This window comes from Aythya marila, assembly GCF_965140915.1.
Source record: "Aythya marila genome assembly, chromosome: 16".
Classification (NCBI taxonomy): Eukaryota; Metazoa; Chordata; class Aves; order Anseriformes; family Anatidae; genus Aythya; species Aythya marila.
In genome coordinates this window covers 12,459,216-12,485,319 of record NC_139057.1, presented here as the reverse complement: position 1 = coordinate 12,485,319, position 26,104 = coordinate 12,459,216, and the positions used below count along the sequence as shown (strand labels likewise).

The window sequence follows — 26,104 nt, the reverse complement described above, 5'->3', positions numbered from 1 at the left end:
AAGAAAATGAGATGTTACTAGTGGATGACACATCATTGGTCATAGTTCTTTTGAGTATACCGTGCTCTTCTCTTCCTCAGTGAGTGTAGGTAAAAAGATAATCAGATAAGTGGGCTGGATTATCTGCTGATAGATGATGCAATTTTTATTTCTGGCAAACGGCCCAAACAATATAATCTTGTAGGCCTTCATAACTTGCTGCCATCATACATACATGTACGGTGTTCCCAGTGGTTGCTGTCAACTCTAAGGAAAGAGAAGGTCACTTTGTAGTAGGTCTTCTTTCCATTTTCTTGTTTTCAGAGTTGAGTGTAATAAAATCATTCAATGCTCATGATAACATTCCATTAAAGAAATGTGTCCATTAGCTCTACGTGTATGAGAAATCTCAGTGCAAAGATTGCATTGAGCTGCTGCGATTCTGTGAGGAGTGGGATCACTGAAGTTGGAACAGTGTTTTTAGAAGTCAGTGACATAATTAAAAGTCAGGTCAAATATGTTCAGTAAAGTCAATGTTCCCACCTGATCTCCAGCTGAATGCAGATGATTTACGGACGTATAATCTCTGAGAAAAAACAGGATTGAAAAGGGGAAAGATTTCATTAAAGACAAAACCTGAACTACGCGGCTCTATCTGATATAATCTTTAAATTTGAAACCAAGTCCCTTCACCTTCATTCTTTTTATTCTTTATGCTAATAAAATTATAACTACTAGTTAAATATTGCTTTTTAAAGTCCATATTAATTGTAGTCACAGTTCTGGGAAATTCTATTAGTTTCTGCCACAGATGAGTGTTTTCAGATGTAGTTAAATAACATCTTTATTCCAGCTGGGACCTCATTGTCAGGTTTCTATTCATTAGCTAATCTTAAAATAGCCTTAAACTGCTAGAACTGCTGCAATACAGTCAAGTATACCATTTTTTTTTTTCTTCCTGTGAGACAGTTCTGTAGAAGGTAGGAAAAAAAACTCTGTAGGCTGATAGCCTAGTGATAAGTCTGTCTTGTCCCTCAGTGCAGAATGGGATATAAAACAGTTATGCTTCCTGGGTACAGCCCGACAAACACTGTCACCTACATGGGAAAACAATGCATGGTAATCCCTTTCTCATCACTGGAGGGCCAGTGCAGCACACGAGCCAAGTGCCATCTCTGCAATGACAGTGTCAGTGTCCTGTGCTAGTATGGCTTTGTGGAAGGGCAGAAACAGCCCCCTCTCTGCTTCTAACCATCCTCAGGAAGGTAGTTGCCAGAGGCTGTCAGAGGATGGTTAAGCTGCAGAAGTCATCACGAGTGTTTGCAGATTCCCAGTGTTTGTGTAGGTTATGGAAAAAGATCAGCGGATTTGTTGAAAAAGAGCAACTGGTATGACCAAGGTGGCTTTTGAGGCTGGGAAGGTGTTTCAGGGAAGAGTCGCTGTGTACTTGTCCTGCTCTTGCATCTTTCCCAAGTGACATCTAGCACTTGTCTGACCTTTGTTCTGATGGGCTTTCATCTTTCTTTTGCTTTTAAGTTGTGTGAAATGCTTTAATGTCTTTTCCTTCTGCCTATCTCAGATACGTGCTGGTCAGGTGTCGATGATGGGACCCCAGGGTAAAGAAGCAGGTCTTGTGCCAAACTTGTTCGCATAGGCTACAAAGTGCATGCATAACAAATGGCGATACCTGACTAGATTGCTTTATTTTTGTCATTACCAGACTTTAGGCAATGTGCTAAGGATTGCACGTGAAGCCCTAAAGATTTTAGGTTGCCTCAGCTTAAGAGAAGGACCATAGGGAAAACATTAAGAAAGCATTACCTTAATTTAACTTTCTTATATTTTTGGCAGTAGTGACTAATGTGGGGTTGTTAAGTGAAGTATCAATACAATTACAGTATGGTTCTAATTGGATAGGTATATTTAATACCAATTCACTTGATCAGAAATTGAATCTAACTTCTGAATTAATATTGTAATTGTAATGTTGTGCAGCATCATATATTTAATGAATCAGTTTCTTGAACAATTATTTTAAAATTACAATGACCTGTATAAAGACGTTATTGAAGAACGCTGAGTTTATTAGAAATTTTACACTTAATTTTAACTATGTAGCTGAAATCTTTAGGATGACACTTTAATGTCTGCGTCTGAGTATCTACACTTTCACCTGGGGACACTGGGAATGCATTACATTTTAATGAAGTGGCCTGTGCCAGCTTCTGGTGAAGCTACGGTATGTAGCTATACTCAAAAATACCCTTCCCTGTACCAAAATCAAGTGGGAGAGGTATTTTATAGGGCTTAATGGGGATGTGGATAGAACAGTACCATACACAAGCTGTTTGTCTAATCTACAGAGACAGTATCTTTCAGCTCCTAATGTAAAGAGAAATCTTTTAAAGAAAGAAATTATTTTCTTAAACTAATGCTAAGACTTTATTTCCAGAAGTAGATTCCATCAAATGAGGTTTTGGTACATCCGAATTGCACGTGTGAGCCTAGACTATTTCAGTGTAGGGACAGCAATAGGAAGGTTGGCTACAGAACTTCTGGAGTGTTTTGTGTTACATCTTATGTAGAAGGTGTTACCAAATCCTTGAAGGATGCTAAAAGGAAATATCAGCATATTGTCAGTTAAATGCTATTTCAAACCATGTTTTAAACTTAAATTTTTAGAACCTGTTTTTCAGTGGGCTGTCTCAGCTGCATCAAGTCCATTTGCTCTGCAGTGTGACATGTGTGTTATACCTGTGTGTACTTGGGATAAAAAGCTCAGAGTACCTTGCTCATGTCTCAGATCAATGAAATGAGGATTAAATTATGACTGAAATTACAGTTTATATGACAGAAAAGGGTTTTGTATTAGAATTTGGTCATTCAGTACCCTGAGAAATGACTGTGTTTAGATTCCTTCGTATTGTGCCTTTTCTGTGTTAGGAAGAAATGCTTTAAGCACTTGATGCTTCCTGACCAGGTTCAAACTTGATGATATTTAAAAGGCAATAGAACTGGAGAATTCAGAAAATCCTTCTTTATAGATCAAATACATTTTACGTGGAAACTAAATTTCAGCCTCAAACTGTATAAGATATATCCCAGAGATGGGAAAAAGCCCTTAGATGATGCCATACAAATTCTGTTGCTCTAAGTGTGATACCAACTGAGTTTCATGTAATAAGGATAGTACAGCCTGAACCCATTTCTAAATGAAATGCACTGTGAACTTAAAACATTAAAAATTAGCCAATTTGTACAGTTTCCAGTCTGAGCAGATAGCATTGAACTGCTCACAGCCTCTTATTAGCAAATAACTTCCCCGCCATCAGAGGATGGAGGCAAGGTGCCTTGTACTCCCTTGGTGGAACAGCCCCAGCGAAACGTGGCTGATGGGTGTTTTTTTTTTTTTTTTTTTTTTTTTTTTAAATTATCTGTGATTTGTCGCTGGTTGCGGCTGGCTGAGGGTGCTTCAGAACAACATGGAGCAGTGAGATGTGCTGTGGTGGCCTACTTTTTAACAAAATATGGGCTGTTTTAGAGAACTGCATTTGTGTTAATGCCCTTAATTTTCTCTCCTTTCCCCTGCTGTCCTTCTCTAATATGGAGTTTGGAACACAGCAGCTGCGGCTCTGCTAAATGCATGTTCTGGGTCAGATCTTGTAAGTGGAAGATTCATAGCTGTAATTAGAGAGGCACTTTTGCATGTATGCTCACATACCGTAGTAGGAAATTTGGTTAAACAGAAAAGGAGCTCCATATATTTTCAAGAACTCACATGTGCTGTTAGGCAGGGATCTATTTATTCTTGGCACGTATCTATGTTTTGCTCCTTGCACACAAAAAAATTTGCACAGAGGACTCTGGAGGCTAAAAGTAAGTAAATCTTCCCATCATCCCCATGTTTACGACGTGCTGCAGACAACAAGGCTTCTGGTGCTCTCTGCCCCACTTCACTGTGATTCTGAAAAACATCCTGGATATTGCAATGCAAGTGGTACACTCAAGAGCATCAAGGGAGAAAATGTGTGAAAAATAGAGAATAAATGAACTTAAAACTTAAGCAAACAATAGTAAAAATCACTTAACACGTTATTAAAATTTGAGTCTACCTGATCGTTACTGCCTTGGTCATCAGTCAGCTGACCAAACTTTGCAAGATCTCCTGCGTAGTCTAGCATTTGACATCCTGCCCCCAGTCTGACTCCAGGGCACCTGAAAGCAGCAGCCGGCTAGCCACTGTTATTTCAGGGGTTGACTTGCTCCTGACATATTGAATGAAGATCATGATTTAACTGAAAACAGTTTAAAATGCGTATCTCCGAATATCCTTGACACCGCACTTCATTTGTAATTTGAAACAGTAACTGCTAGCAACAAGAGGTATTTTGTGAACCTCAGTCTGAAGAATCTACAAACTTGTACCTGTAAAAAATTGTTAGTGTTGAATAAAGGTTATTTCTGCAGCCAGACACTGGGAGTAGCTTCCCATAACCATGAGATTAAATTGAACAAGACAGGTCAATTGTGGCACTCATTGCAAGTCAGTACCGTTGGGTTAGCCAATGAGATTTTATATGGTGACTCAGTAACAGATGGTACGCATTTTTAGATACATTTCTGATATTTGACCAGTGCACAGTTGAGCTAGTACATATTAAGTATGCTAGGTCAAATTTCAAGGAGCAATCTTGGGAGATCTGCACAACGCTAGAGATCAAACTGCACGTGTTCTTCCGATGCAATTTAAACAAAATCACCATTGATCAACAGGAATCAATCCACTACAGTATTCTACAAGAAAACTTCTAAGCTGTTGGCATTTTTTTGAATCACTTAGATTACAGATTGTGTGTACACACCTTCCTGTCTTTATGCATACTGTAGGTAGTTTTCTGTGGGTGCAGAAGTGAGGCGTGGTCCCTAGATAATGGTAGGTGTTAGTGGGGTTTAGCTTTGCTAACGTTGTAGTGAAGCTTCAGAGAATGCTTTACAGCAGCTTTTGCAGACTTAATGATGAGAACTCCCAAAGAGAAGAGGTGACTTTTCCTGAAGTTGAGTGTTATTTTAATTTACTTCATTTGGGAAGAGCATTGAGCTAATGGAATGCTTCTGAAAATGTCAGTCTGATAAGTGCTTAATTTCATCTCTAAAATGATAAAAATCTATTCTAGTTACCTCTGATTGCAACCAGATAGTGTTTAATTGTATGTCTTGTTCACTGGTTTGGCAATAAACCAGACTTCCTACCCTAATTTAAGCTACTCTCTTCATGATTTCTGGCCACAATGTTTTCAAAGAAAGCATCTCTGCTACAAAGAGACCCTTCTCCAAAACAGGAGCCCTGGGAGCGCTACCGGGGTGGTAGCACACAGAAGGGAGGAAGGTAACACTTAGAGAAGTGCTTGGAGTCCCTGAAATTATTTCATTCATCACCAAGCATAATACAAGTCAGTCAATGACAGCTACTTGCCTAAAGTTCAAACACAATAATATGAAGTTTGAAAGTTTAAAAAAAAAAAAAAAAAAAAAAAAAAAATCTTATTAAGAAAGATAGGTTTCCTAATAGAATAAATCCTAATAGAATAAATGAGAGAGTGCTATCTTCAGACGGCTTTTTTGCTGCCATGGTGGATGGCAAAAGTCAAATAGATGCGTAATTTAAATGACTCTGTAGCTTGAATAGGTATTCTGTGTGACATTTTGTAAATGCTGAAATGAAGGCAGTGAATAGTGTTCCGACTGATCAAGACTCCAGTGCAATAGCTGATGTAGAATTTGGTCAAAATGTACCATAAATACAATGTTGGGTAACTCTGTTTAGATATACTGAATAATTACACCCAGGAGTTTTCAGATGCTGGAAGGACTAAGCAATGTGGTTTTTTCTCTTTCTCTCCAGGAACAATGAATATCCACAAATGTTTTTTTTACTGACAAATATGTCTAAACACAACTTCAGCAAAAATGGGTAATAATTTTGGAATACAAAGCAGCATTATTTTAGGAGGAATAAAGGTCCTTTAACTTTAAAAACAAAACAAAAACAAAAATTGAAGCAAAGTAAAGATTATATTTAGGCTACAAAAATAAAGGCAAGTAGGTGCTATGAATTTGCATTTTAAAAAAGGATTCTTAATTTCATCATACTGTGAGGAAAGCAGGAGCCTGCTTCAAGGGTGGAAAGCTACTTGACTAATGAATTAAGAAGATATGATTAGCTGGAAGTATAACAAAAGCCATTAGGGAACTTCTATTTAAGCATCTTGCATGATTTTGAAAACCTGTGTTAATTTTGCAAGTTTAATTACATGGGAATAAGGAAGTCTGAAGACTTCATGTAGGTAAATCTCTGTTTCAGCAGACTGAAACTAAACTTAAAATTTGCAAAGCTAGCATTGCACTGGGTTAGCTGACTTGGTTCTGTAGCATAAAACCAAAAAATACTGATAAGCTTATAGGTATGTATATAATTAAACAGACCAACAAAATGTCAAATAATTGAGCTATTGAAGTACTGACGGCTAAGTGGTTAGAAACAGAAATGATATCCTTGGTGTTAAACAAAGGACGCATTCTGGCAAGTGAAGTTAGATGAGTCACCCTTGATTTGGAGGTATCAATTTAAACAAATGACATTTAGTATTGTACTCCTAGGATACTTTAAAGTGATTTCACTTGTCTTGGGTGGATTATGAGGTGCAGAATTAATAAGGAATGTATGAGCTAGTCTAGGGCTCAAATTATGAGACAAGTGGGCAAGCTTTTTCAAAGAGCAGCCTATAATAATGAAGTTAAGAATGGAAGTTTAGTCTAACCTGACAAGCCCAGAAAATGCAGCTTAAATGCTTGTTCGATATATAACAGGATCCTAGCCACAGTGCTGATTTTGCAGCAGAGTGGTTCCATGGGATCAGGATGATAACTGAGAAGGTTTGTCAGACTTGATTCTACGTTTGAGGCCAATAATTTCTTTGGAGTAGCGCTGGTAGAAAACCTACTACTGGGAGGATGCTTTGTCTTTAGGTGTTTCCTAGACTATGCTGCACCTATTTGGTCTGTTTCTTTCTTAACACCAAGCTATTATTATTGGCGAGGTTAATCATGAAAGACCCTAGGTGGCCTCTTAGGCAGCATCAGCAATATCGGGTTCATAGCAAGGTTTCCATGTGAGGAACATCCGCAAAGTGTTTATATCCAGGCACGTGTTTGGTGTGACTGTAAACTGTGCTGATAAGCTACAAGTCTACTCCCATGCACTTTGAAATAATGTTAAACCTGAATAGATAGCAATTTCGTGGCAAATAAATTTGGAAAAAACTTTCAAAAAATGTATATCCTTAGTACTGTAGTCTTCCTTAATAGGTTGATGGTGCTTGAAAGCACTGATGCAAAAAATTCCAATCTCGAGTCTACTTTAGAACCACTACAGTTTCAAGTTGAAATGAAATGCTTTTCTAAGATGCATTCATTTTTAATGGCTATCTTGATTTAAAAAAATATGTAAAACTTATATATACACATATATACTAATCCTAAAATGAAGTTATTTGCATCATTGCAGTAAAGCACACGCTTCCCCACCTGCTCCCCCATCTGAAAGATCTGATTGCCGTGAGACAGACCATGCAAAATAAATGAAATGGAGTCAAATCCAGCAAGAATGATCCATACATAAGCAAGGTGGTTGTTAATAACTTAAAGGAGTAACACCTTCTAGAGTAGATAAAATCTCCTTTGATTATAAAATCAAATAACTACGTATTAAAAGAAATACGGAAAGAAAAGAAATAGAACTGTACAGTGGCAGATGAATCATCCCTTAACAATGAGGACTGACTGATAGGTGCTGTGGGGAGCCAACAAAAGTCGTTGTACTTGCAGCAGAAACTACAGGAATGTGTTTGAGGCACTGGAAAAATCACTGATGTTTACTTATAAAACCCAGAACATCTGGATACCTTGAGAGAAGCACTTCTCTGAGCACCAGAGGTAGAGAAGCTTGGTTTTCCGTGGATTTGTGTTTCATGGTTGAGTGACTTACCTGAATTTCTGCTACGTGTGAACTCAATTCTTGACAGAAGTATTGACATAAGAAAAAGAGGTTATAAACTCCAATGTAAAGCATTTGTACTGTATTATAGTCTGGGGAATCTATTCCTTAATTTCTCCTGGTGGAGATCCTCTGGTGACTGAGGTATAAGACCTGATCCGGGCTTTCCCTGCAGTTTAAGGAGTCATGGTGTCTTGTCTTCTTTTTGCAGAGACTGTTTTCTTTGAAAACCTGGGAATACAGAATAAGTGTAGTTTAATAAAATCATGAGATATTGATTGAAATTGGCCAGTTGCATCAGCAGATTGATAACATGGTGGCAGAAGGATGATGCTCTGACAAATGTGATACCCGGTTACTGTTGGCCTTTCTGAAACTTCTCTTCCTGTACTATGCAGGTACCTAAGAATATGCAAAGCATCACTTCCAGGCTGTTATATTTGAAACTAAAGATATCTCAAGTGACAAGTGCCCTCTGCCAGTCCCTCAATACATGTCTTCCTCTTTGGCATGATGCCTTTTGAGAGCTGAAGTCACTGAACAGTGCTCATTAGAAATAGATCTGGTCTGCAGAAATTGGGTTGCATTTCTGGTTGGGGTTAGCATTTTCGGTTACATGTATTGTATATGTCTGATGTCATCTGTCTTAATCTTTCTGGGCAGAGTAAAAGACAGATAAAACACTACTCCTGGAGGAGGAAACCTCAATATCCCTTGAAAAGATTTATCCCATCTTAAATGAAGTGACTCAGAACAAGCAATACATGCACATTTCTATTCTCCTTTCCTTCCCACCCCCATAATGATATATAATAAAGTTTTCAAGGATATACTGTGTGAAGTCTGCAGTCTGAAAAATGTTATAAATGGATTTTTGAAATAAATCCCATAGAAGAAGTAGTTGTCTTAATGAGCCAAATGCATCTCTTCCAGTGTTGTAAAGAAAAATGTTGTTGGAATAGACAAGCATGAATTACCTAAGCGATATTTTAATTTCTGGAACTCTACAATTCATAAGCACTATTTGTTTCTTCCTGTGCTCTTCCTGAGCATTTGTTTCTTCCTGTGCTCTTCATATTTTGTGAGGCTAACATGGTCTGTACTAAAAGACTAAATTTCAATTGAGTTTCAAAAGTGTTGTTCCAGAGAAAAGCCTTGGTTGGAATTATGCATGCTTTCACAATTTCTACTTTCTTGCTATTTTTTGAATAAGGGGGAAAGCTAACAATTTGTGGCCCAGAAGAAAGATCTGGAGGAGGACAAATGAGACCACTGAGATTCTTGCTCTCTGCTTTCCTTCCCATCATGACAATGCTATAAACGCTTGATCAAACTGCCTGATGCTGTTGTTTCCTGTGCGTATCTAGAAACACAGGATAGCCAAGGAGGTTTCTCCCATCAGTATCTTTCTTTATCCCTTTTTAGAAGTATTGTTTTTTATCTGGTGAGTCCGTGAGAGTTTGACATTGGATGACTTTATAAAACATTCTACTAATTGGATTTGTTAAAATAAATAAATCAAACACTAATTGGAACATGCCCTGCCATTATTTTTGCTTACTGAATTAGATATAATGGCGTGAAGTCCTTTTTATCATATTTGTGCACTTATTTAAACACCCCCCTGGCACACACTTCTGCAAATTCAATTATATATTCAAAGGAGGCTTTCAATTTATGCAAGGCTGGTTTACATTTAATCCAGGGGCAAGATTCAGTAACTGATGATAGGTCTGCTCAAGATTAATTAGCATCACTCAGATGAGCAGTGGCATTGTTACAGGCCTGCAGTATAGAACAAGGGATATTTTATCCTTCCTGTGTGAGCTGTTACTTGCTTCAATATGACCCTTTTCAGGAAGGGAAGGACTTCATTCTTGTTTAGGTTTCATTTTATGAAAAGAGGAGGTCAATACCACATGCATTATCTAACAGTATCAGTCTCATTTCAATTTCCTTTTCTTTTGCCCTACCTAGCAACTGCATTTTTCACTGATAATTTTTAGCTGATCAGTGGAAAGATTCCAGTTCGCTTCCTGAAATCCCCAACCCCATTAGCAGTTAATGAAGACGTAGAACCCCCTTTTCGTTTGTGTGGAAATGTTTTACGTTTCCTACAAGCTGCTGTGTGATGCTGAGGCTAGAACTGTGACATGCAAACTTGGTATCTAAATTCACTGCATGGTATCTTTTTCTCTCAATTTGTGGATTATTTTTTCTGTTAATGAATAGCCCTGTTCTGCTGCCAAGTGCTTATATTTGTGATGCATAGTTTTGTATTAAGATGGACCTTACCCTCCCTCCCTCCCCCTTATGTTCCTGTAGCTCTTTAGTATCCATGTAGGTGATATCTTAGGACATGCTAAATACCAAGCTTATGCTGCAGTCAGTGAAAATAATACATCTGCTAGTTTTAGCCTGCTGTGCCATTTTGGAGTCACAGTCCATACTTAAGAGGACATTTAAAGACTATAATTAAATTTCTAGTTTAAACTGAAATTCATTAGCGGGGAGTAATTGAATTTCCAAGGATCTTGCAGCTGGATGCTTGTGTAGTAGAGTGGATCGCTCGATCTCATCAGGTTAGCACGAGGAGTGCCTGTGCAAGCGCAGTCAGACATCAAATGCACCTTTACCCTGTGTTTCCTCACTGTCTTGCTCGGGAGCTCATTGTCCTGAACACACACTTGAACATAAGGGTACTTTTCAACTACCAGGTCAACAATATTCCACAGTGTAGACGAGAGGCTTTTCCTCGATCTCTCCCTTCTCCTCCCAGGCTACCTTCCCCACACAGGGCCCAGAACATGGGGCAGGGCCAGCCCAGGCAAGGCTGCGGCCGGGGGCAGCCTGCAGGTCCCCCAGCCTGCCTAACCTCGCTTCAGGGAAGCGTGGGGGAACAGTCCTGCATGACTTGGAGGCTGGGTTTACTTTTTAAAGTGGACCTTTGTATTTTAAAGAGCTGCACTGGGTGCCTGGGTATGGGTGCTGGCAGCGGGGCCTGCAGGGTGGGCTCCATGAGGCGAGTGAGCTCACTGCAGGGCGCCAAGTGCTGAGGGCGACTGGGAAGGTGGTGTTGGAGGGGTCTTCTGAGGTGAATCATGAATTTATGAGGTAAGGTTGGGGTGGGATTTTAAGGCTGCTTTTCTGACTGTGATTCAGTTGCCTGTAGCTGTAATGCCATGTCTGTCTTCTGTGAAGATGAGGCTAGGACCGTTTGCAGTATGTTTGCTTTGCAGATGCGATCAAAACCCATGCTATTATTAACCTGATATTATGCAGCATTTCAGATGTTGTGATTCTTTCCCTGCACTTTCTGAAGCTATTCCTGTTTAATAACACAATGTATGCTGTATTCAGCAGTACTAACAGAGAATTTGCTGACTCTTTTTGCTCGTGGGTTAACCTGGCTTTGGGTCCCAGCTCGGTCCCTCTTTTCATTCTCCTCTCTTTTGACACACCTAGCAAAAGGTGGACAGACCCTTTCCTCTTGCTGAGCTCTAAGATTTCAGCCTTCCTGTGCTTGCTGTGCAACCAGTCTGCTTTTCCAAGCCTATAAAATTGACTTCAACTTTTTCTCCCTGTTCTCATTTCCTGCAAATTCACCTCTCCAAATTCCAATTCTGTTGCTTCTAGTAAATTAATCCTTCTGGCTTATTGCCTTGTCACTTTGCATTTGGCAGTTCCTCTGCTAACTTTTCTTTCTTTAAAAACGTAGCTTGTCTTGCTGTTACTTTTAAGGCTCTCCATGGTTTATTCTTTTCATTCTTATCCAGTCTTACTACAAGGTTAGCCGTGAGTTTCAGACAAGATACTTTCAAACTTCCTAAAGCGTCATTTCTTATCAGTGGCAACTCCCAATTAACTTCCAGAAGCTCTCACTGTATCCCTTTTCACTTCCTCCTCCAACTTTACCTTACCTCTGTATGTATAAAACAACCTGTTCAGCTGATTGTACCAAAATCTCTGCAAAATCTCTTAAAGACTCCTACCCCATATTTTGTTGTTGTCTTATTTTGCTTCTGGGACTTTATAGCATCACCTGTGCAATTTTCTGTGAACATGAGTCCTTGTACAATTGTTGGGCATGATCACAGTATTTGTTTACAGACCCTTCAAAGTAATAGCTAAGAGACAGTGCCATTTATTGTACATTGTACTATACTGAACAGAGGTTGTGTGTAAATGGAGTATGTCTGAAGTCCTGTTATTAAAGTGAATCTATCAAAACTAGAATGCCTGACGTGGAGACTGAGAGCAGAGTATTTGATATCATCTTTTGTACCTGCTCACTGTGAAAAAGGTGATTTTCAGTAGTCGCACATTCCTCACAGGTGATCCAGAACATCTGTTTTCCCTTAGACATTTTAATAAGCATATTTAACATTAAACTTGAACTTTTTCAGCTAAATTAAAACTGGGGAAACAGTTGAAGTGTAATCCTCACTTTGACAGCTGGGAAAGCTTCACAAGTATGGTAAATTTAAAGCAAAAATTAATCTGTAAAAAAAATAAAATGCAAGGACTGATGAAACAGGCAAAGTTGCAGGGGTCATAAAATCTGTCATCAGACCTTCTTATATTAAAATCACACAATATATTCAAGTTTCTCTTTTAAGAGAAGTTACATTCTTAAACTTACCTTTAGCAACACGGTATTTTGGGGCATCGGATACTCTATCCATCAACTTCTGTGAGTATATACTTAAATAGAAATAATTTGTGTGAAGTTTCTACAAAACTTAGAAATCCAGTTGCAGTCGGAGTACACATTAAGTCCTTTAGTAGGGATTTAGTAAATACTAATGATTTGGAGTGATCTGGGTTTGTCTTTTATGAGGAATTCCATAGGAACTGAGACAGGTTTGGGCTTTCTTGAGAGCTAGAGAGGGGAAAATATAGGTCAAACCAAAATTGTGTCTAAATGTCCCCTCTGTTGGATAACTGTTATTGAACGGAAACAACAGATCTCTTATGTACTTACAGTTTGTGTGTGTGTAGGCAGTGCAGCCTGTGGGAAGGAGGAAAGAGTCAGGAACATCTCTGTGTATGTAACTCTGATTAGTGTCAAGAGCAATCAGCAGTTTGGCTGGCAAAGCAAGTTAGTGTAGCCCTGAGCGTTGCTCAGTCCTTGCAGCTCCAGAGGTGTTAGATGTGTCCAGTTGACTTTGTGCTATTAGTAACCGCAGAGAAATTTCTCCTTGCTTCTCTAAAACAGAAAGCCAAAGCAGGAGAAAGACACTGTTGGCGTGATTAAGGTCAAAACCTAAGGACTCAGTCTGCCTGATCTAATGGCTCTGGTACTGCAATATGTTTGGCAAACTGAGTTGGGTGGATGTGAAGAATGTACCTGATGGAAAGGAGGTTCAGCAGAGTAGGAGTACCCTACTCAGGATTAAACTAGTTTGATTTGCCTGCCTGAGAAACAAGTTTTGAAGTCTGTGTAGGAATACAAAATTTTATTCCACTGTTAGTGTGTTTTTCTTGATCTTGAAGTATTCAGACAGCTCTTGGGTGACAGTTAACCACTTCTTCCAAGTATTTCAGGAATTGCAGAGGAAAGATCAGTTAGCAGTCTGGAAGGTGTGAATGCTCATTCCCATCCACTTCTTGTTATTCTCCTGTTGTAGAAAAATTAAAGGTTTGCACTCAAAATGCTGACCTGAGAGCCCTGGAGGAGCAGTTGCATGTCACATAGAGCTTCATGTTACTTAGCATGAGTTAGTTGAAAGGAAGAGTGCCTTTTCTGTAGGTGTAACCCAGCCTTGTGTAATTCAAGGCTTAAAAGTGAAATGAAGTGAGGATTCCCTGTGGGAACAGTGTTACTCTGCTTGTCTTTGCCGCGGGTTCTTTCTTCCTCTCGTTTTGAATATCTGACATGGAAACTTCTGTGAAGTACCAATTACTGGAACCCAAATGTAAAGATTTGCACATGCTCATCATGTGCGGCTGTCCTTGAAAATGTTAATAGGTTGAAATAAAGGCAACAGGTCTAGAGAGGGAAGAGGGGCTTTTAAAGGATACAAAGTGTTGAAAATTGAAAATTATATTTTGGATACCTGTTCTGCTGTCTGAAATCTTATATGCAGGAAAATTTTTCCCGTTTTCCTCGTGTAAGTCTAGGTACAAATACTAACGTAAATGAACTTATTGTAATGAGAATAATTAATGTAATGATGTATCCATTTTTCTTGTTTTTAGGTGGATGTTCATTTGATGAGCACTATAGTAATTGTGGTTATAGTGTGGCCTTGGGAACCAATGGATTTACCTGGGAGCAGATCAATACCTGGGAAAAGCCAACAATGGATCCTGCTGTCCCAACAGGTAAGTAAAAAGCCTCAGCAACAGCGGAGGCATTGCTCTTTGTGAGAATTGGCTGTTATCCCTGTATGGGTTGCTATACACTGAGAGCATCCAATAATAACATAGTCTTCCTCCATATGATGCTTTTCAGTATTCTCTGAAGAGCTCAGGGTAATGTAATGGTAGATTCTAATGGTTTTATTTCTTACTGGAAATTAACGTTATGTTGTGGATGTGTATGGGAGTAAGTTCTCTGGAATGCTTTGTTCACATTGAAGAAAACCTTCTGACAAAGCACACTAAATTTTTCTAAAAATCAATTTGCATTTATTACAATTCTTACTTCTAACAGTTTCTAATTTTCTTAAATTAGGATAGTACTCAAAACCCCTGCAAAGCCGTTGACACAATGGCAAACAGAACTGACCAGCTAGTGTGATTTCAGTATTAAGGATGTATTTGTTCCAGTTAATTCATTGCACTGTGACAAGTGTGCGCTAGTTGACAGAATCAACATTTTGTGTTGTTCTAGAGGTATTCTTATGCCTGTAAATTATTGGGCTAAGGAACTTCAAATTGCTAGGTGCCTGTTAAGGGTACCACATAGAGCTGATACAACAATAGCACCCTGCTGTAGCCATGGATAGACAGGCCCGTGTTCATCCTGGTATGTTGAAGCTGTCAGCAGAAAACAAACACCCAAGATAACAAGCTAGCTGTTGGTTTTCTTCTGTTTTTAATTACAGCTTAAATTGGAAACTGTTCAGAACAGAATCTTTCAAATTGTGTAACACCTAGGGCTGCTTGTTTTGGCTCTGGCATTCCAAAAGCTAATTGTGACGTTAATTTTCTGGTCTTGTCTGTAGGAATGTATTTCATCATTCTGGATGTGTTGCCTTTTTAATGAGGGCTATTTTATCTCTACAGTTCCTTGGCTTCAACTCTCTAGTGTCCCACTCCCTGTCCGTGGTAGACCTAACTAGAGAGACATGACAGATCTTTGAATTTATGGATCTCAGAATGATCTGAAGGAATAGGAACACCCACAGCTTTGATGCCGTTTGTTAGGCAAGGAATAAATAGGAGGGCTGGTACTGGTACAAGTTCAATACTTTGCCAACTCTAAATATTAAGGTAAACCTATCTTCCTGGCTTCCTGTGAAAGTGTATTATCGTCTGAAGTATGCTGGAACTGTGCAGAAACTGATAGATAAATAACAATTTGGAATGGCAAACAAACACCAAAGCAGTGCAGTGTGATTTTTAACGAGCTTTTCAGAATTCTTCCTCCTAAAACTAAGTAAACGGAGACATGTGGAGCTCTCCCTTAATACTTCTGTCCATGACATCCAATAGCACTGATAATTTGCAGCTGCTCTAACACCTTTATATATTAAAACGGAAGAAAAATGCACAAAGCTTTATTGTGTAGAAAAATGGAAGAGGTAAAGCAGCTAAAAACCTGGAATGTGCTGCTAATGAAATACCATCTAAAGAGACCTTCAGAAATATGGGGGGAAATGGCTCAGTGCTTCACATTACTAATTGGTGTCTCAGGACTATTTACACAGAACAAAAGGGGAAATCAGTAGGTAGAAAAATAAGATTGACCACAGCAAACGTGTATAGAAAGCTCCAGTAACAAAAACATGTTTTCAAGAGCTGTCCAAATCATGCTAACCTTGAAGTAAATTAGAGTGGTCAATTAGATGGCCTCAAGCTAGCAGGGATGCTAGAGCTGTTATTGAGAGGCTGTGTTGCTGGATGGAATCTTAATGCCTGTCGTTTGTATTGGTTACTCATTGAAAATCTGTTTCATGAGAATAAAGGATGTTTACTTAAAATTCATCTAGTGGCAAAGCCAGCCGAATAAACTGATGAACAGCGCACGTTCCGCTCCTACAAGCAGGGACAGCTTTAAAACCAGAGCACTAGAACATTTGGTGATTGACTTTCCATTTCATTTAATTTCTCCACAGCAGCTGAAAGCAGCAGGGTGTAAATCCAGTCAACTACAGGATGTAAGAGGTGGTAACAGCGTTTGGCATAAGCATCTTCTGGTGGCCAGCCGTAGGCAGGAAAGCTCCTCCAGCGTGGACAGCAGTGACGGGAGAGCGTAGGGTTCTAGCAATGCAGGCGGTGATGCAAATTTGCTTTATCAGGAGAATGTTTTAGCCACTATCCAATTTTTGTGGAGGGAAATAGATCAAAATGCTATATTGTGGAAATGGTGAAAAGTGAGTGAGCAGGTATGAAATTGGTTCAATGATGCTAAGCAAGGCTGCAGCGCAACCTGCTGGGAGATGGTGGCAGAAAGGTGGGGCCTGCCCCTGCCCTGGTCAGCCCACATTAATATTGCTGTCAGAGCTGTTTTCTTCCCTAAAATGTTGGCTTTCATAAGCACCAGCAGGTCTCTTTGAATTCAACCAAGCCACAGAATTCCAGCCTCCTGAATACTAATGATAATATCTAGGACTTTTTTACAGTACTTTTCATCGTTAGATCTGAGTGCTCTTCAAAGGAGGTCAGTATCATGAGTGAGAGCCTGAATCTGTACTACTGTGGAATTCTCTGCTGACACACTGCTGCAAAGGTCTCTGCCAAGGGACATCTTTCCTAGGCTTTATTTTTTAGAATTAAAATGCCAAAAAAAAAAAAAAAAGGCAATTAAACTGCCCTATTAGTAATGTAAAAGTTTGTAGGCAATTTGTTTTACACCATTGCTAGCAAATAAACTGTTTTCCGTGAATTCTATGATTAATTCCTCAGGGCTGGAAACAGTGTTAATTGGGGGATTAAGAACCAGATGTTTGTTGTTTCTGAATAAATGTTTCAAAAACTTGAAAGAAATGAATTGTAGGTATCCAATCCCCAGACTTAGGGACTCTTATTCCACCTCCTTGCATAATAACAGAAGTGATTATAACAAAATATTTTTTAACAGATGGGTGTTTACTTAAGCTTGAATACCCTCAGTGATGAGTATTCTGCAGCCTCTGGGCTACTCGTTCCACTCTTTGAGTTGTAAAGGTTCTTAGTATTCATCTTCCATTTTTCCCTTTTATGGCTTAATCTCATTATTCTTTGCTCCATCTATGACTTGGGAGGATAATCAGTTGTTGCTCTCTTATTATCTCTTACATAGCTGTATGCAGTTAAGTCTTTGTATCCTAGGTCTAAACACGACCCAGCCCTTTTAACCTTTCTTAATTCAGTGTCTTGTTTCCTTCCCTCCCTTCCCTCTACCCTATTCAGTCATCGCTTTCTTATGTTTTTTGGGTATTTGCCTAAAGCTGTATTACCAAACTGGGTCTCAGTACTCTGCATGACAGCGCTGGCAGGATGTAAGGCTGCGTTTCTGTCCCAGAAGTTCAAGCTACAGCAAGTAGTTACCTCCTGCTCCTCCCGTTGCCTTCATGCAGTTTTCATTTCCTTTTTTTCTGCAAATGTTCGGTCTTTATGTGCTGGTGTTAGACGATGTGAGATGAGCACGGTCTTGTAGCCTGTTGGATTGCAGAAGATATTTCCTTGGTAGTAAAGTAAACAGGGCCTGAGCTTTTCTGTATTTTAGAGTCAGACACTCGGTTAGTAGAACAAGTGCTTGTGTTGTCTTAAAACCAGCCTGGGAAAAATATTTGCTTTACTTTTTATGTTGTAATGTTGCAGCATTCCAGGAAACCCTGAAGCGGCCTGCCACTGCAGCAGTTGTGAGAACAATATTAATATTATGAAAGTATTTAACATTTGCATGTTTGAAGCATTTTACCAGCATTTACTAATTAACTCCAATGGAGACCTAACCAGGGCTGACTAGACTGGAGTAATTACTTTAATTGTGTTAAATACGATCGTACTCTGAATACAAAGCCGGCGTGCAATGTGCCTTCCTGGAGCAGCATTCCTCAGTGTTAGATTTACTGCTAATCTCCTGGTTCCTTGGGTGAAGCTTTCTTGTTCCAAGTTAGCAGATAAGCAATTGACACAAAGAAGTGGAAGGTCTGGCCCCATCTTCTGCCCTGTGTGTGTGTAAAGTGGCACCCTCACAGTGCAAGTTCTGTACTTTGTGTATAATGCATATACACATAGATGTGTCTATATGCATGTGCGGTATCACTGCTGTTTCTTGCTAAATTAGTTAATTACACATCTTGTTTCTCTAGGAAACTAATTTAGTTATTGAGTTTGGAGATGAGTGAAATGTTTAGAAGAAATTAAAACAATCAGAATTAGTGTTATAGCACTTGTACATTACTCAGCAAGTGCAGGTTTGCTTATCTTTGCTCACTTATTCCACAGCAATTCCACAAATTTTCCCCAAAGAAACAAGACCCATTATCAATCAAAGGTATTTTAATGCTAAAAATAAGCGCATTGTTATCTAAGAGCTGAACTTGCTGATGTCTCTACCTTGTGGTTTGTAGGGTGAAAAATAGTTGTGGAAAAATGCTGCTAATATATGGTTTTATGAGTTGTGTGCATTTATGTAAAGCTTTTTAAATGGCAGACAAGTTGTGTTGCACCATGGTTTGGAAGTGAGCAAGTAGTGTATTTACACTTCTGCTGATAATATTTGAGCCCAAACAGTTCAGCTGCTGCGTGGTGCTTCAGAAGCCAGGACAGGTGAGCACCAAGTGGCTGCTGACTCCACCGTTAGTGTTTCGGAAGCCCTGATGGCAGCTCGAGCACTGAGGTCAGGCTCGCCCTTCAGAGAGGCAGTCAGCAGTTCTCCTGAAGTGTTCCTCACGTGGTCTTGGAGAAGTCCTTGCGGAGTCCTCTCAGTGGTGGACATTTTGAGGTAATATCTGGTGAGGTTAAGGCACAGCCAGGTTTGGAGTGCTTTCTGATGTGAGCCCATGTTGCTTAGCCCTGAGAGATGTTCAGTGTGTGCAAGTCATCACTTCCCTTGAAAGCGTTGCACCACCTTGCTGAGAACTTGTAGCAGGATTTCTTCTTCTCTTGCACCAGAGATAACGCATGGGGACTCTTCCCTCGTGTAATCGGGTGTGTACTTTGTTCCAGTAACTGGAGGGCTCTCTGAGCATCTTGCTGAAAGAACAGAAGGGTTATCATCATTAGCGATGTTTCGTGAAATAACCATTTAGCAGGCGAACATCACAGGCATGATGTATGGATGAATACCAGATGGCTCAATTCTACTTGGGCTCCTCTGAACTGAGTGAAGTTTAACGTTAGCCTAATAGGCCGAATGTGTCACCTTCCTCCTTTTGGTGAGTGGCACCGTGGAGTTTTGTGAATGAGTAATTACAAACCAGCTTTCCTTGAGGAAGGTAATAAACTCCACATCTATGCGCACATTGAAGGGGGAGACGGGATCCTTTAATTTCATTCAGAAGAGCATTGATGGGTACTTAAGTGTTAACTTTCTCCAAAGAACTGAAAACCTCTGCACAGGTCAGATGTTTGTCGTCATTTTCTTCAGGCTAGAAGGAATGCCAACAGGAGTTAGACTCAGCATTTGTAAATTTGAAAGGCAACGCTATAAAATTAACATTTTCCCGTGTCTCAATGTATTAATACTTGCTTACAAGAAAATAAACAAAATTGTTAAAAGAATAAATTAAAATCCAACTGTGTGTATGATGAATCATGATCCAATTTTGTCTGAGAGGGGAGAAGGAAATTTGGCTCAGCTGTCTGTGTATATTGTTTCTCCAAAAAATATTTTTTGCAGGGGAAATTACTAAGAATGAGTCAAATGTGTTTGTCCCACTCTTTGACTTTCATACAAGTAAATAGATTAGTCTGGGGACTAGGTAATGAACTCAAAGTAATTTCTCAGCTTTTAAGATTTGAGCAGAAAGTGATTTGTGGAAACCTTCTGTGGTGCATTGTCATTTTGCTCTTTATTGTCTGTCTTCATGTCTGTGTTTTGGGGTTGACTTTTAGATTTGTGATTGTAAACAATCTTTCCCATTTCCAGAATTTCATCACTATTTTAGGCTAACCTGAGGTTAGAAGTTGATTTCCTTATTTTTCCTGTTGTGTTTTGGGTGGGAGAACATAATAATGTTTAGACTCCTGGGGAAAAAAGTATGATTTGGGGACTATTTATGAATATAGCTTTGGGAGGGACGTAACCTTAGGATGCAACTACAGGGAACCTATTTCACTCTGGTTCTTAAATTGTTCTTTATTATGCAATCTGGTATGACCCCCAAAAGTCATTAATGTAGCTGATTCTGGAATGGCTGCTGTAATGGCATTAGGATCAGAGGAATGTATTGTCACCCATGTTTTTTGATGATCTCACATCAGGTCTGGGCTATCTGTAAGTCACACCCATGTTAATATACAATTTACTTTTCAAAGGAAAAACAGCAATGAAGGTCATGAACAATTGCTTCTGTTTCATGCAACTGCATCCAGAAAGTTGTTAACTCAAAGCAATTAGCTCTGTGGGTGATTCTTACCAAATGGTTGCTTTCTGTCTCGTGTTCCTGTGTTCTAACACCAAGTAGAAATTGCCTTCCACGGGTAGGCCTGCTGGCTTTGTTTGAACTATTAATAGTGGTGGGCTGGTGACCTAAGTACGTGTGAAATTACAGATGTGTAAATTAAGAATCCCACACCGAAAAACTGAGCAGACGTTAGCTATTCCATGCTGTAAGATGCGAGAGGAGTTGATTTCATTAAGAACAGTTAACCGCTCTAGAGGCTTTCTCTGAAGGGAAATTACATCTTCATTTTTAATACTTTGTCAGTCATTGTAGATGTGAACCAGAATTCCACCTTATGCGCCACTGAGAGAGGTCAGCAGCAGTGTATTTCCATGTAGATGGTGCTTCGGTACTGAACTCTTCCTAACCAAGGGAGCGTTGCCTTCTCTGGATATGCACGATATAAAGAAATGTTATCCAAGGAATCGGAAGGAATGACTTCTAGGAAGGTCTTTCAATGACCCTGAGGGAATTGCTGTCTGGTTTCCTGCACCTCGATGTGTTAAATGGTCCATTTGAACTGTTGTCAGTCTATTTCTGATCCTTTTTTTGTGGAAGCCCTCAGCAACAGGTCTGTTTGTGGATGTCAGGACCTTTCCATTAGCACCATTAGTGAGACCGTGACACCCGTAAAGCACCGCCGTGACATCTTTCAGCATCAGGCTCGGAGGAAGGACAGGAAAGCCATTGTCGTACGTGTTTTTCCTCCGTGGTTTCAGCACTGAAACACGTTCCTTCTCAGAACCTGTTGGCTCTAACAGGAGCTGATGCCTTTCAGCATCTTAGATTAGGGAGAATGCAGTCTGTGTCTGATTAGTTTGAGCTCTATTAGGGCATGCTGTCCAGATGCCAGGTAGTATTAAAACTATTTTTTTGTTTGAGAGCCAGGTTATGGCATTGTATCGCTACGGTAATGGGGAAAAAGAAAATCTAATTTAAAACATTAAAAGGTGTGAGAGTTGGGAGTAGAAGGAGGTTTCTTTTCATGTAAAATTTCTTCAAAGCAGATGAAAACTTTTATCTAGTTTAAATTCAATTGAAATAAATTTAGTTGCATTGAAATAAGGCTAGCGTACAAAAGCTATGTGATCTGTTTTAAATACTTATTTCTGTGGAAATTCTTTGTATGGTAAGGGGAAGATGGATAATTTAACACACCTTCACTCCTACTAGAAAATTCAGAGCAAGAAAAGAATCATGCATGCAGAAGGAAGAACAGCAAATAAACAAGGTGCAGAGCTAGAAAGAGGGATGGGGAAAGGCCTTCCTGATGAAATGGGGATAGTGAAATTGATAAACGTGGAAGTAGTAGACATTAAAGAACAGAGGAAAAGCAGTGCATAAGGTAGGAACGCATGTTTTTTGGGAGAAAGTAGAGGTAGAATGGTGATATTAGGGAATACTGAAGGTCTAGTCAGAGCTAAGGTATTTGTTACAACCTTTCAAGTGTGAATTTTAAGTCCATGGTATCTTGTGTTATTTCCAAACTGTGGACCTCCTCTCCATTAAGTGTTTCTTCTTTATCCGGGAAGGTTGGTTAGTAAGCCAGAGGTGAAAAATCTAACAGGAAAGAAGTCTGAGAGAAGACTGACCCAAACAGTCTGCATGGGGCAGAGGGCCGAAGTTAAGATAGAGCAGAGTTGAAAAAAAGAGGTTGTGAATGAGATGGCAAACACTGAAAGGTAAGGATTTACAAAAGGAAATGCTGAGCAAACAGCAGGCAAAATTACACCTCAGATGTGATCTGAGAAAGCAGCTGCTGAAAGCCTTGAAGAGGCATTTAAAGCAGAGGCTGGGCAGAGTACACCAAAGGCACAGAGTACAGTCAAGGTTGTCATTCAGTCCCTCGTGCTTTAGTAGCAGAGTCTTGCCAAGTCTGTCAGTATGAATTTTCAGCTCTTTGCAGTTGATTAACATAAAGTCAGTGGAATTTTCCTAAAGTCCCTTAAATTCAGTGGGAACTGGTTATAATCTCTTATGGGGACTGTATGCTGCGGTGGGTTGTCTGCTAATGCAGTACTTTTCTTATTTGTTTGGTTTCTTCCCAATGAACTCATCTTTTTACTTTTCTTTTTTTTTTTCTTTTGCTTCTGTTCTAAAACCATCGCACTGCATAGCAGGCTCTCAGCACCTTGAGTGCAAGCTGTGTTGTAGTATCTAAGATTTCAGAATCATGAATTATTTAGCCAACACTTTCTTTACCACAGACCCGATTTGGTGTGTAGTGAAATAAGCAAAAGTCTTTCCCCCAGCTTCAAAATAAGTGGGATGGGGATTCGTAATGGTCAGTGTACACAGTCTAGATTTTTGAATACTTAGTTAAAAGGATGCAGGTCGTTTGGGTGAGATGCTAAATCCTCAGTTCAGTGATTCTGCTGAGAACTGTGGCTACTAAGAAACCCTGGGAAACAAGGTCGTTTTTTATGCTTAAGAAATACCAGCATTTGCTATTCCCAAAGTTACTTATTTAGTGCATGTAATTTGACATAGGAAAAATACTGGCTTTCAATAAGTATTTTCCAGAAGTCATTTATATGTGTACAAAAAGCAAGCTGATGGCAACACTGCTGACATACTCTCATGGAGGAAAAATAATGTATGCATCTCTTGCATTAGGCGATCCAACCTCCTCCAAATCGTTCACCTCTTTTAGAAGGAGTGGAAGCTGTTGTGGTTGTATTCCTTTGAGATGAAAGTTGTAATGCTACAAATTATTGCTTGTTTTCAGTAGTGACTGGAAAAATAAATGCAATTATGTTTATGAATGTTGAAAATTAAGCAAAATAAAGCAATTGTATGTGTTTGAGGATCTTTTCAAATGAAAAGCTCTATTCACTGAATTCTCATCGGCTCTTTTTCTCACTGTCATGTTTCATGAAGTGAACACTGAATTGAATGAACAGCTGCAGTAAAATAGCAGTAGTCAAGTCACAGGGAATTCACAGGAAATTGAGACGTTTCAGGCTGTAACACAAGCCCTTTTGGGCCCTCATTTACCTTGAGAAACGGTTGACTTTTAGCATAACGTCTTAAAATCCAGCTCGCACAATAGAGAGGTGTCAGGCCCTTATTTGCAGTGCACACACGTGGTACACAGCGATAGGCCTTGTACCAACAGAACAAAGCCTCTTACTGTCACTACACAGGGTTTGGATTTCTAAATGTGGCAACAGGTTTTTTTCTTGTGGGCTTCCCCTTCAGATTTACTTACAGTGCAAGCATGAGAGTTAATATGAAGGAAATGTCAGAGTTGATGGTAAGGGTATTTATTCTAAGGAAAGCAGAACAGGAAACGTGCAACACAGCTCAGGTGTCTAAGAGCCTTCTTGATTCATCTAATTCTTTTAAAATGAGGCCATTCTCAACGCTAAAGATCCCACCACGTCCCTTTGATCTTTGAAAAAAGCATCTATTGCAGTGTGGGGCTGTTGGCTGAGCCAGGCTGTAAGCTCACCCGTGGCTGCCCGACCTTCCCGCTGTGCCTCTGCGCACACCACGGGGGCTGTGGGTGGGAGCATGCTGCAGGAACACACTTAGGGGCAGTAAATGGCCTGCCCTCTTCCCAGTCGTGAAATAGCAGATCTGATTAATACAAAGATGCTTTAGAACAACTGTTTTGTGTGCTGAGAGTTTATGCAGTGCTTCCTTTTTTTTTTTTTTTTTTTTTTTTTTATTTAATTTTATACCACATATGACTTAACACCCAAGATAGTAACTCTTTAAGTAGTATGATTAAGGTTTTCGTAGGATAACTTAGTAATGCTTTCTCACAAGTCAGTGTGCCCTGTAAGCGGATGCTCAGTTATTTGTCATTCAAATACCCCTTGAAAAGATAAATACTTCAGCATTTCCCGTTCACTCTATCCCTCTGTCTTCAGTGTGTAGAAGTTGCAGTTATGGTAGTGAAGAATCTTGGCCATAAAGCCAAAATCACCTTCTCCCTCACCCCTAGCCAAACTGAGATTAAAAGAGAAGGGGGGGGGGAAAACCCCACCTAAATTAACTTGCTCAATTTGATGCAGTTCAGGGTGATGGAGTGAAGGTGCACCACAGGCATCGCTGCGTGTGCTCAGGGCCAGTTTTACTACTCCATCTGTCCATCTCAAACAAATGTTTTTCCCCCTTTCATTTTTATAGATTTAAGTTGTTTAGTAGTACAGTTACGGGAATATTCAAAGGAGGAACCATAACCAGATACTGTTTTAGCTTAGTTCTCATTAGCTGTTCATCTAGAACAGATTGCATAGGATGATCTTCTGGAGTGTGTCTAATTGCTGCAGCATGGTAATTTAATGGGGACACATTTTTATAGGCTTGTTTAACTGCATCTGTGCCAGCTGACCTCACAGCTTGGAGTGCAGTGATTCAGCTCTAGAAAATTGAGTTTAAATATAGGATCTGATTTGCATGGCCCTTTTTGAACTTCATTCACTGTTATGCTTTATTTAATATGACATCTAGCATCAATGTGAGATCTGAATTAAAACTGTTTATTCTCTATCCCCTTTGCCACCACTTCCAGCAACTAACTTTTCTTCTCGGACTAAGGAGTATTTTTATATGGTAGCAAACAAAGCACCTCTCAAAACTCTGTAGTCTTGCTGCTCGTACTGGAAACCGTACCGCTTCTGCGCATCTTAAGACTGTGTCTATCTCTATTCTTCCTTTGTCCCTTTCTTTGACCTCATCCCTCAGCTTTCTGGTCACTCACAGCCTTAAATCCAGTGGTACACATCTGTAAAACTTTCCTTTGGCTTGCCAGGAAATCAGGACATGCACGCTTTGTTGCAGCTTGGACGAATTGGTACAGAAGGTGTCCCTCGGGCTTGTACCCTTTAAGCGAGGAACAGGATTTCAAAAGCTAATTTGCTTGTTTTCATAGCATGATCATAATTCTACAAGGGAGAGAAGATGATCTAATCTAATTTAATTTTTGCTCTTTGAGAAGAAGGGAGATCACTTGGCCAGCTGCTGCTCTGAGCAAACATGGAGTATGCAGGCTACAGGATAAGCTTTGAACTCTGTCAAGTCTCTCGGCAGTATATGCTAATGTGTGCTGTTGGGAGATTTCTGAAACTTTTGCCTCTGATTGTATTAATTAGTGTGCTGCTCCAAACCAGCAAAGCAGTCTGAATGAGCTGTAATGCTGTGAGAACAAGTGCATGCGGTTACACATAGGGCTGCTTCTGTCCCTGATGCTTTAGTATTTTGGCAGGGTGGACTGTGAAGATGTGTATTTGGCCTGATTTGTGAAATCACAGTGCTTTCGTCCACCTTTTTGTTTTAAAAAAAATTAAACATGTTTTAG

The 26,104-nt window shown here is 39.6% G+C and overlaps 1 protein-coding gene across 1 annotated transcript in view; it reads left to right on the top strand.

Moving 5' to 3' along the window:
- Positions 1 to 26,104, top strand: part of PTPRT (protein tyrosine phosphatase receptor type T) — a gene marked incomplete at its 5' end in the record, with an annotated part of 444,059 nt that overhangs the window by 104,323 nt on the left and 313,632 nt on the right. The window contains one exon of the mRNA XM_082773668.1: positions 14,234 to 14,359. Within this exon, the coding sequence (XP_082629794.1) occupies positions 14,234 to 14,359 (126 nt within the window). The remainder of the gene's footprint in view (positions 1 to 14,233; positions 14,360 to 26,104) is intronic.